This window comes from Diabrotica undecimpunctata, chromosome 4 (genome assembly GCF_040954645.1).
Source record: "Diabrotica undecimpunctata isolate CICGRU chromosome 4, icDiaUnde3, whole genome shotgun sequence".
Lineage (NCBI taxonomy): Eukaryota > Metazoa > Arthropoda > Insecta > Coleoptera > Chrysomelidae > Diabrotica > Diabrotica undecimpunctata.
In genome coordinates this window covers 68,698,565-68,710,958 of record NC_092806.1, presented here as the reverse complement: position 1 = coordinate 68,710,958, position 12,394 = coordinate 68,698,565, and the positions used below count along the sequence as shown (strand labels likewise).

Here is a 12,394-nt window from a genome sequence, read left to right as displayed (position 1 = left end):
CTTTCCACGAACCTCCGTTGACCTGTTGCCCATAACTTGTCATTATACCGTGGTTGTTTAAAGCAATAACAGCGTGGATTTAAAATTTATTTTTGTAAACAACATGTCTGTTTATACGCCCGCAGAAAAGCTTCAAATAATAAAATGGTTTTATGGTAGTAATTCTGAATAACAGAATTACTGTCTGGAGTTGCTAGAGAGTTAGATGTTAGTAGTGTTACTATAACTAAAGTATGGAAAAAGCACGGTTACAAGAATTTTAAATATTCAAAAACGCAGTAGCTTTATCCAGACGACTACTTTCGAATAATGGAGTTTTGTGAAACTGTAATAACGAAGGCTAATAATAAACAAAATGTTATTAAAACATTTTATTCACTGATGAATCTTATGTTTCGTTAGTAGGGAGACACAATCCTTCCATTACGAGGTATTGGGCGCGAGAAAACCAGCACAGAAGTGTTGTTTACCGAACTCAACGTCCTCAAAACGTTAACATCAGGACTGGCATTTTAGAAGACCACATAATGGGTCCATTTTTTATTGAGAGCAACTTAAATAGTTACTCTGTTACGCAGACGACGCAATATTGATAGCCCAAGATGAAGATAGTTTGCAAAGGCTGGTCTACAGATTTAACATAAGAGCAAAAGAATTTAATATGGCAATCTCATCTCAGAAAACTAAAACAATAGTAGTTAGCAAAGAGTTATGAATAAACTATAAGTTTTTTGAAGGTTGTTTTATTTTTATGACATTTACATTTACACAATTAGTTTACCCCAGGATGTATTTTATTCAAGGGTGGTCCATGAACCATAAATATTCTGTTTTTTGTGTCTTAATATTGAGTACTTATTTAAATACCTGGAGGTATTCACAGGGCGATAAATAAATACCTGACGCCCATAAAGAATATTTATTAATTAGTGGATTCCTTTTTGAACCTCAAAGGAGAAAACAATTTCCCTAAGAGAATACTCCCCTTGGAGATTAAGGGTTTTTCTATGAAGTAAATTTTTATTAGTAGGAGTGTTGAGTTAGAGTAGAGCTTTGGTAACTATCCTAACAATTACGGGTTAAAGTTTATTTTTAACGTAACGATATACAAACGCGATATCTCTCATAAAGATCGCAGCAGAACAACCCACCTAGACGAATCCTTATGTCACAGCCGGGGGAAAGTAGACGAAGAGGTAGGCAAGATCTTAGATAGGGGACAGTGTAGACGAAGATGCTAGAAAAATGGGTGCAGCAAACTGGCAACGATGGGCAATGGATAAGACAGACTAGCGAACTAAACTTGGGAAGGTGGATGCTCTACTATAGGGTTGTGGCACCATTGATGATGATGAATTTGTAAAATACGAAAAAACACTGCTATTTTCCCGCACATAGCCCGAGCTATGTCAGTGTATATGCCAACACAGTTCCAGTACTGTATAAGAATCAATTACAGTGTGAAAGGTCCTCTACCGTCCAAAAACTAATTAAAATACCAAAAACCAAAAAATATATAAGAAAGCCCTGAAATTAGTATTTCCACCACCAGAGAAAAAACCCAGTACCTTCTGCTCGATTACATATACAGGCAAAATATTAACAAAAAGAGGCAAACACATAAAAAAGACAGGAATAACACCAGCTTTTAGAACAAACAACAACTTATGTCAACAGGCAAATATATTAAGAACAATAAGAGCAAAAAGAAAAAGCAATTACACAGCGGTGTATACAAACTTAAATGTGGCGACTGCCCAAAAACTTACATCGGTCAAACTGGTAGAACTTTTATCAAAAGTATAGCAGAACATAAAAGGGCTTTCAACAATAAAAAAAAAACAGACTTTACAACACTCCAACTCACTGTACTATACTCCAACATTCAAAATAAAGGTCTTAAGCTATCTTTACTAGAATCTATTGAAATCAACAAATTAAAAAATACAGACATAATTCTGAATGACCAACTTGTGACAAACAGTTCTCCCCTCCTCAACTTATTCAGTTAAAGACTATAAAGTGTAAACACATATCAAAAAAAGATCACTTGAGAAAGGCACTCTGACCGAAACAGCTGTAGTGAAAATAATTTAAAATGAATTTTGTGGAAGTGTTGAAAACAAAAGTTTTCAGTGTTTTATTGTTATAATCATTTAAAAGGCTGGTATTCGATTCCCCTCATTCTATTTGCTGCTTCAACTGCAACCAATGGTCGGGTTTTGACACCCATACCATAACCAAATAAAAAAAAGTGTTAATGTGTTTTTTGTGGAGTCCAGAGTATAGTCTTTTTTGTTTTTTTAATGAAATATTTTAACATAGCACAAAGAAAAATTTCTGTATTTTGCTATCAAATGAGATCTCTCCTAGTAGTGATGCTTTAAATACTTGACGTAAGTGAAACATTGTAAACTTTAAATTAGTTAATTATGTCAGTGTTCTATTGTAGCATCGCTCTGTAGGTGACTTTGGCAGCCGAAAGCGCTCAGCCAGGAAATAAATGTTTACACACTTCAAAAATACTTTTCTTTTCCATTTTTTGATTTGTCATAGGTGTGTACAAAAACATTTCAATCTTTTCATTTTTAAAAGATATAGATAAATACGATATATTTATAAAATACGACACAATATTTATTGGATGGTATATTTTGGACAATTTTCTGTCAAAATATATTGGTTTATTTTTAAACATATGAATGATTCGTTTCTATACCTTGGGCTTTCATTCGCTAATATATCATAGCACATTACGCATTGAGGACGTGTATCCGTATCATGACTTCAAATGAAGAGTTCCAGATATTCAGGGTAACATATTCTCACAAAGTTTCATGCTAAATCGTTGTGGAAGCCAGAAAGTCAGACTCAGTGCCACTTCTGTCGTCTGCAAATCCACCGATCGAATAATCTACAGCATGCTAGCCTACCGAACGATTCAAGTAGTCATGGGAACCGACATCAGCACCCCAAGAAAACTGAAGAATGGACTGCCTCAGGGATCTATCCTAGCTCCTCTTCTCTTTAGCTTGTACATCGTTGATTTACCAGAAACCAGATCAAGGAAGTTTGGTTACGCCGATGACTGGATCCTACACCTGTTAAGGTGTAAGTCATTTGAACAAAGAGAAGAAATCCTCATGGCGGACTGACACACAGTGGGAAAAGTATTTCCGTAAATGGAGGCTCCAACCAAACGCTACCAAAACAGAGGTTTCCAGTTTTCACCTAAATAACAAGCTCGTAGAAAGAACACTCAACATCCAATTCGAAAACACCACACTCGCCTACAATAAAACACCAAAGTATCTTGGGGTGACTCTTGACAGCACCCTATCTTTCAAGGAACATCTGTCAAAAACAGCGAAAAAACTTAAATCCAGAAACAACATCATCCAGAAGCTGTGCGGCACAACATGGGGAGCATCGGCTTCCACCTTGTGATAATCTGCCCTGGGTCTTGTCTTCTCAACCGCGGAATACTGCTCTCCAGCCTGGCTTAACGGCCCACATATTCACAAAGTAGATGCCCAATTGAACAACACAATGAGATGATTGCTGACGTTATCAAATCCACCCCTACGCAATGGCTCCCAATACTGAGCCACATTCCACCACCCAAACTACGGTGCATAGACTCCGTCACTAGGGGGTACATAAAGATACTTAGTAACGAGATCCCGCCAATCCATCAAGATATAGATGCTCATACGATAAATAAATAAATTGTCGTCTAAAACATCTTACAAATTTTGCCGTCCGTCGGTACGGCATATGTAGCATAATGTAACACGTGGATAATGCTCTCCGTGAGTGACCCATAGATAATGGCATTCTAAGAAAACTACCCCTATAGTAGAAAGTTCCTCACAAATAGCTAACATATGGTATGTTTCATACTAATATCAACATCTTCCAATCCTAGTTCAACGAAAGTTCAATGAAAAACAAATACTTACTGGCCAAATTATAAATGCATTTGAAGGATCAAAATTAAAGGAATATACAAGTTGTACCTTTTATTACTTTGGCGAAATCTACCACAAAAAATATATTTTACCGAATTAAACTTTGTAGAACACCAAAATGCCTCCCAGACAACTTTTTACAAAGAAAATAGAAACTTTGTCACTATAATAAATCGAATATGTGTGGACGGCCGTAGCTCACCGGCAATTGGCGCCGGAACAATCCGAAAGGATCTCCCCGGCAAAAAAAGCCATACGATATTATTATTATTATTATCGAATATTTGCTAACCATGACTAAAACAGTACTATTGACATAAAAATGAAATGAAAATTACCTATAGATAATTCATACTGAAATTGTGGTACAATAAAAAAAATATTAAAATATATAATATATTATAATATATATATATATATATATATATATATATATATATATATATATATATATATATATATACACAATTCATTTGGCGTGCCTATATCGTCCAGGTAGTACTGTCCTAGAAGATGACCAAATCTTGATCGAAAAAATGGAACTCCTTTCAAACCTTGAAAACCTTGACTTATTTGGTGACTTCAATTTTCCTGATATCTCTTGGCCTTTGCCAGTTGTAAGCAATGACCTAACAAATCCGAGAAACATTTTTATAAACTTTGTTCAAAGTTCTAATCTACACCAATTGATTATGAATCCAGTTCGTTTCAGAATAAACAATTTGCCATCAACGTCAGATTTGGTTTTTACAAATGATGACCAATTGCTTACAGAACCGGTGATATGCACTCCTGTGGGCAATTCTGATCATGTAGTTATCACAACAAACATACAGTTTATTACTGAATATAATCATCTTGGTGAAAATACAGAGTTATACATGAAATAACAAATTTTGAAAACTTCTATCTCCAACTGCGTGATGTTAATTGGCCGTTACTACTGGGAAGTCTAGAACATCCGGAAGAAGTTTGGAATAATTTTATAAGCATCATTAACAATTACAAAAGACGCAATACCACAAGAAAAACTTACTATAGAAACAAACTTAAGCCGTGGATTAACGGTGAATTGATATCACTTATAAGACACAAAAGAAAATTATGGCGAAAATATAAACGTACAGGTGATACACGTAATTTGCAAACTCACAAAAACTACACAGTAATACTAAAAAGGTATATCAATAAAGCCAGAATGGCATATGAAGGCTGTATAAATATGTTAGGTAGGTCTGCTATGTCTTCTAAAGTATCCATTCCATCGTTAAAAAAGAACGATGAAACGATTTGTCAGAATATGTATGAGGTCGCTAATATTCTTGCAGACATATTTTCTAAAGTTTTTGCTATTGAACCGTCTCAAAATCAGTTTCCTATAATCAGTCACTCAACGGTTATTCCCAAAATTGATTACATCGATTTTTCACCTGAAATCATTAAGCGCCATATTGACAAATTAAAAAACAACTCATCTCCAGGGCCCGATAAAATTTCTAATTAGTTTTGAAAAAATGAGGTAAAAGAAATAAATTAGACTTACTCACAATCAATTTAATTTTACTACCCAAGACGACCCGTTTCGCTTTCTAAAATTTGCAAAGCATCATCAGGTCAGTGGTACAAAGTAAATTAAATGCTGAAATTACAAAAAGCCCATATTAGGGTGCTGTCTTATAAGGATACAGATCAAAAAAGTTATAGTAATTATGCCAATATTACATGTCTGTGTTTATTAATATGCATAAAATTGCTTTAGCAGACAAAGTAACAACCCACAAAGTAAGAGAAAAAAAAAATCTGTTGACTTGTAATAAATTAGAAATAAACAAAATACTACTTACATTCTGGTACAAGAGTTTTTATATAGTGATTGGTGATACATAGTTCAAACTCTCCCGTATTGCTGATAATGGGCGATCTTCGGTCAATGTTGTAACTGTCTGACAATTTAGGAGGAAGTTTCTTGAGGGGAGGGATGTTAACAGATGATATAGGAGTAAGGTATGTTATTGTTTGTTGAAAGAAAAAGTGATGTTTTATATTATTTAAATTATTAAAGTACTGTCCTCTTTCTGTATAAAAATTTTCAATAATTTAACACACATTTCAAAAATATATCTCTTTAATAAATATAAATACTTTTTGACCAAAAGTTGTATTTGTGACACTCACATCATAAATCCAACAAAGTCTGGCAAATTGGTCTTAGCCATCAATACTAAAAAAATTATAAATTAAATAAATTACCTCTTGTAAAATTACAGCTAACTGCTCTGCAGTCTTGCCCGAATAGGTATGGGACTCCAGAACTGGAAGCGCATATGGTGGAGAGTTGCATATTAAAATGCAATGTTTCTGCACAAGTGTAGTCACTTCTCGTTTCTGCTGCAGTTCCTCGAAACAATGTAAGGCTGTAGCTAATCCTTCTGCGATGTTTGAATGAGATTCTCCTTTGCCTCCAGCCAAACTTAAAAAGGCAATAATAAAATGTAAATTTTCTAAACTGTTAAACACTAAAAACAGTTGAATGTTAAAAACCCATATTTTATTATGATTTTTTTCAAAACATTTCACAATTAGAAACAATTAGGTACCAAAAATTAGTTAAAAAGTATGCAGCAAGTATAAAGAGCTATTCATAATAAATGCTATTGAAAAAAGACAATAGCATGAAAAGTTAACCTCAACAGTTGAAAATAGTGAATATTCGGTTTAACGCTTTATCAATTGGAGGCACTCAGCCTCCAACCAATACGCTTTCCGATTACAGCGTCCGATTCTAACTCGACAGAGCATTTGCTGCCTAACCTAGAAATACCAGTACCCAGTCAGGGAAATACCATTATCATTCCAATGAGTTAATAGCAGGTCACATACACTAAGATAGAGGAAAAATAAGTCAACTGTTAAATTGATATTACCATCCACTGTCAATTATAAAAATTTATAGATTACGATCATTCCATAATTTTATTTAAGAATTTTCTTAAAACACATCGCATTGGAAATCAAAACATCAAAACAAATATAAAATGTAATTTTTATTACAATTAATTGTGGTTTAATACTATATAAAATAATATCCAAAAATTTCGTTGATTGGAAGGTTAGTCAACACGAATTTAAAGAAAATAAATAATCTAAAACATGTTTAAGCCCTTTTGGTTACTAGTATGCAGGACAGTTATTTGCCAGGAATGTAACAAGACACATAAGTAGGCATTCTTGAAAGAGACATAAACAAGTCTGAATCTATCAGGAAAACAAACACAAGTTATTATGCACATTGGAAGTTCTGAATATTTTGTGGGATTTTAAAGTTATATTTCAAAATATACCAGAAGCGTTGCCAACAAGTAGTTGGTGTAAAGAAGACCTCTTACAGTGGATTATTTCCAAAATAAATCTCCAATTCCAATAAAAATCTTGGCATTGCTAAGAAACACAAGGATACATTTAAAAGGATCATCATCATTCAATCTTCGCTTATCCACTGCTGGACATAGATCTCCCTCATAATTTTCCATCTATTTCGATATTGTGCCTCTTGCATCCAATTCCTATGACAACGTTTTAGATCGTCAGTCCAACGTGTTGGTGGACGACCTCTGCTTCGGTAGGCATCATCTCTTGGTCTCCATTCCAGTATCCGCTTTGTCCATCTATTATCTGTCATTCGAGCCACGTGACCTGCCCAGTTCCATTTCAGTGTTGCTACTCTCTCTACTGCATCAGCCACTCCTGTTCTTTGTCGTAGCAGGCGATTTAGGATCTTGTCTCGTAGTGAAACGCCCAACATAGCACGCTCCATCGCCCTTTGACACACCTTTAAAAGGATGTTGTAAATAAAATTGCGGCTTCGTGTGGTATATAAATAATATCTCTACTACTTCCTTATCATCTTGAGCTTAATCCAATAGAATTCAATGTTTATGAATGTTTAATTTTTTATATGAATGTTGATTGTTTCTGTTTCGTAACTGATTTCAAACTTTATCAAAATATTTTTTTTAGTAGATTTGCCATAATTATTAATGTCCTGGACATCTACATTTTACTTAGAATGTTCTTTGCCAAGTCCAATCTTTGTATGTGCTTCTCTGTGCCCTCGACCATACTTTGATCAAACTGTTGGTGTTTATACCATTTGGTTTTGTTATTGACGAGAAGATATATTTCATCCATCTCTAAATACTCCACTACTAGACAGATAGATTTAATGAGGTGGCATTTGGCCTATTCCACTACGACCTTTTCAGATCTATCGTGGTCCTCTAATCCTAGATTACATCCAATCTTAGATGTAGCATGACCTTTTTTAAAAGGTCTAGTAACTTCAAGATTGAACCTTCCATGTAGCTCTTTGCCAGTGGCTTTTCTTTGCCTAATGTAAAGAACCGCACGTTTCCGGACTATCGCACTGACACAAAATGTGCTCTGTTATTTGTTCCTCTAGGTGACGGAATCTGCATAGATCATCATCTGCCAATCCCATCAGCTTCAACTGCATACTCAGTTTACAGTGCCTTATTAACAGACCCACTATGGCTTTGACTGTTTTTTTATCTTTGCTTATTCTGCTGTAAATTTGGGCGAATGTTCTATAATGAACTGTTTCACCTGTCTTTGTCCTGGTGAATTCTTACACCATTCCAGAGATGTGTGTGCTACCCAATTTCTTGTAGCTGTTCTTGTTACTGTCTTTGCAACGCCGCAGAAGAGTTCAGGTCCAATGAATGGCATTAATGAGCCTTATTTGGCCATTTCATCTGATTTTTCATTTCCCTTATGACCTTCATACCCTGGTATTGTAGAAACGATACGAATTGGGAAAGAACAATTTTTTGGGGTCCGGTCAGTAATTCTACGGCAAACATAGAAATAAAGATAAATCTTTGTAATTCTGTAATTATTGATTACTCCTGGTATTAGTCCACATGGATATTGGCGTGGCTTATTACTTTTTAACGTATCTTATTGGGTAATACTGAAATGTAATTGGTCAAATTTTTCGGAAGTGCATACACTGAAACCAAATCTGGCTTTGTCGTTATCTGGCAAAAATTGCTTCTCATGTTTCAAAGGCGGCAAGCATATAATAAACACAATAACAGTGTCGTCGTGATAAACTTATAATTATTTTATTTTTATAATAAAATTAATAAGCACATTACATTTCATTTGCATTATGTATGTATATACGTTTAATCATCAATTTTAAATTTCAATAAAAGTTAAGGAATTTTTCGGGTCCAGTCCCGAATAATTCAGAAATATAAACATTATTTGTAATAAAATTGATCACTAACGGTATTGTCCACATTGCAGCTGTGGCTTATTACTTTCTACGTATCTTATCGGGCACTACTGAAGTGTAATTAGTCAAATTCTTCAGAAGTTATTACGCTCAAACTTTATCGTTATCTGGTCAAAAATGCCTTCTCAGGTTTCTCATACTAAACGATATATTCAGTCGTCGATATATCGTCGTGTACGACAGCAAGTTCACGTATATTTTTAATATTTTTGTGCAAACAGTAGTGTTGTGTTTTAGTTAAGTTTGAGTTAAGACAGTAGAAATAAGTTGTAAATACATTAAAGATGGCTTTTTGGCGACCATTTGAATGTGATACCAACGAGAATACTAGCGACAATCCAACGGACGATTTAGGTATGTTTCTTTAAGGTATTTATTTGGGTATTCTTATTTAAAACAAGTTTAATAATTAGTTATATAGAGATGCTCGGTCATAATATTCACCCTTAATCTACTTTTTTTAACAATTAAAAGTAAAAATATTTCTTTTAGATCCAACACCAATAAATTGGGAATTTGTAAATAAGGACTTACATATTCAAGCGCAAAGGATTATTCTAAATATATATTCCTGTTTAAGAGGCGAAAATAGTACACTTTCGGAAAATAATATTGTGTTAAGGATATGTGAACTTACCAAACTTGCGCGTACGACAGTTTTACGTGTTATTGCAGCTGGGGATGTAAGTGATCATTCTGTTAAACGTCAAAGAGTTGGACAAAACCTTAAAAAGATTTATAAGGCCACTAAAGACGTTATTTGTCGCTATGTATACGAATTTTATCAGGACAACAAACTTCCAACGTTGGAAATGCTTCAGGACAAGTTGAAAATATATCCCGATTATGCATATAAATCCCTTGATACATTGAGGCGTGTTTTAATAGAATGCGGATTTAGAAAAAATCAGACAAGAGAATGGTAATTATGGAATCTACAAGGATTGTGATACAGAGGCAACATTATTTACGTAAAATAAAGGAATATCGAGATGACAATAGAGAAATTGTGTATCTTGGTGAAACGTGGTTTGACACCCATGATGTAGTTCAATATGGCTGGATGGATGATAGCAAAAAGTGCTGCTTGACTACTCCTTGTTCGAGAGGAAAAAGAATTATGATTCTACATGCTGGAACTAAGAGCGGGTTTGTACCTAATGCCTTGTTATTATCGGCCAAAAACATTAAACAGTCATCAGCTGATTATCATGAGGATATGACGGGTGAACTTTATGAAAAATGGGCAACGGAACAGCTTTTAATGAATATTAAAACAAATTCCGTGATAGTAATGGACAATGCGTCATACCATTTTAGACTCTACACCAAAATTCCAAATACTAGCTCCAAGAAGGGAGATATCATAGAATTTATGGAGAACAAAGGCATGGCAACACCTAGTAAATGTACCAAAAAGGAATTGTTGAAATTAATTAAGCAACAAAATTTTCAAAAAGAATATGTAATAGATAAACTCTTTGAACGCCACGGGCATACGGTTTTACGGCTCCCTCCATATCATTGTATTTTCAACCCACTTGAAATGATATGGGCCGGTGTAAAAAAGGAATTGCGGAAAATGAATCAATCTCCCCAATTAAGTGACGTTGTTGTCCAAAATATAAGAACAGTGATCGAAGAACTTAAAAAAACTGACATTTGGAAAAATTGTGTAGCTCATGTTGAAGTAAAAGAGAAAGAATATCCTACTTTACCACCAATTGAACCGGTAGTTATAAACACAAACGACGACTCAAGTTCTGGACACACGGATAGTGATAGTGTTTAATTGTGTGAATATTTCCACAAAGACTTCCACAACTTGTCAAAAATATGTTCTGTGTACCGTAGTAAATGTGATCTCTTCATTAATCTATAACCTAAGAGACAATTCGACTGGAAGACGAATTGGCCGATTTCATGTAAGTATCTTTCAAAAATAAGCTCTTTAAACAGATGAAACTTACAGATCATGTTCATGATTATTTTTTACCAAAAAAAGGGATCAACTTTGTTTTGAGCGTAACTTGCTTACATTTGATGCTAGAAACTTTTTTAAAAATCAAAAAATAAACAATACTTTAAACAATTTAAAAAAAAAGTAAAAAAAAAACATTTTTTTTGATTATTTCACGTTGAATTATTCGATATGGAATTTGACGAATAGGTAAGAATCTATTTTTCATTAGCTAGAACTCTGATTCTGCTGAGCATACAGACTTCATACATACACCATTGTTTTCACTTTTTTATAAACTGTATTTTTGCTAACAACATTTTTTCCATAAAGTACTTACCTTTTGAGTTATTTGCGAGAAACCGTCCAAAAACGTGGTGTTTTTGTTGAAAAATGAATATATTCACTCGCAAGTAACTCGAAAAGTATTGATTTAGTAAAAACCTCTATAGAACAAAAGTTGCCTAGAATTAGTCAGTTTATCCACTTCCGGACTTATTTTGGATGTATATCTTTTCACCCCCGAGAAGGGGCGGTACCCACCCCCAGGGCAAAAATACACATCGGCACAATATCACTTTTTTTCTTTGACACGTTGGCTATATGTGTTTGCCAAATTTCATGTCAATCCCAGTGGTTTTTTAAAATTTAGAGGTTTTTACAATATTTTACCGTTAGTGAATGGACTATGTGTATTAACTTTTAATCATCTTTGATGTCAAGTTCATAAAGAAATGTGAATAATTAACAATATTATTACTGTTAATATAATATAAATATTAGACCTTAATTTAAAAATAAAAGTTTATTATTTAATTTCTATTGCGCCGCCTATGTTTTACAGAAGGCGCCGACACTTGAGTGTCGAATTTAGTTTTTATACTTGTCCAACTGACATCGTAAGTACTATACCCAGGCTACTGTAATCTTGCTACAGTCTCCTAGTTTACTTAGGGCACCCACACAATTCCATACTAGCTTAGAATTGACCTCTACAGAATTAAGTGCCTTAAGTGTTGCCTGGCTATCTGTGAAGATGGCAATATAAAAGTATTCTAATTTATACCAGTACCCTTGTTCATCGTATTGTTTATAACTAAGCCAATCACAATTAATCACATTAATTATTCCTAGATATAATCC

The 12,394-nt window shown here is 34.1% G+C and overlaps 1 protein-coding gene across 1 annotated transcript in view; it reads right to left on the bottom strand.

Annotated features, from left to right (window-relative positions):
* The window catches only part of MED25 (Mediator complex subunit 25), a 72,505-nt gene that overhangs the window by 48,401 nt on the left and 11,710 nt on the right, over window positions 1–12,394 (bottom strand). Inside the window, exon 3 of the mRNA XM_072529679.1 lies at window positions 6,222–6,441. Within this exon, the coding sequence (XP_072385780.1) occupies window positions 6,222–6,441 (220 nt within the window). The remainder of the gene's footprint in view (window positions 1–6,221; window positions 6,442–12,394) is intronic.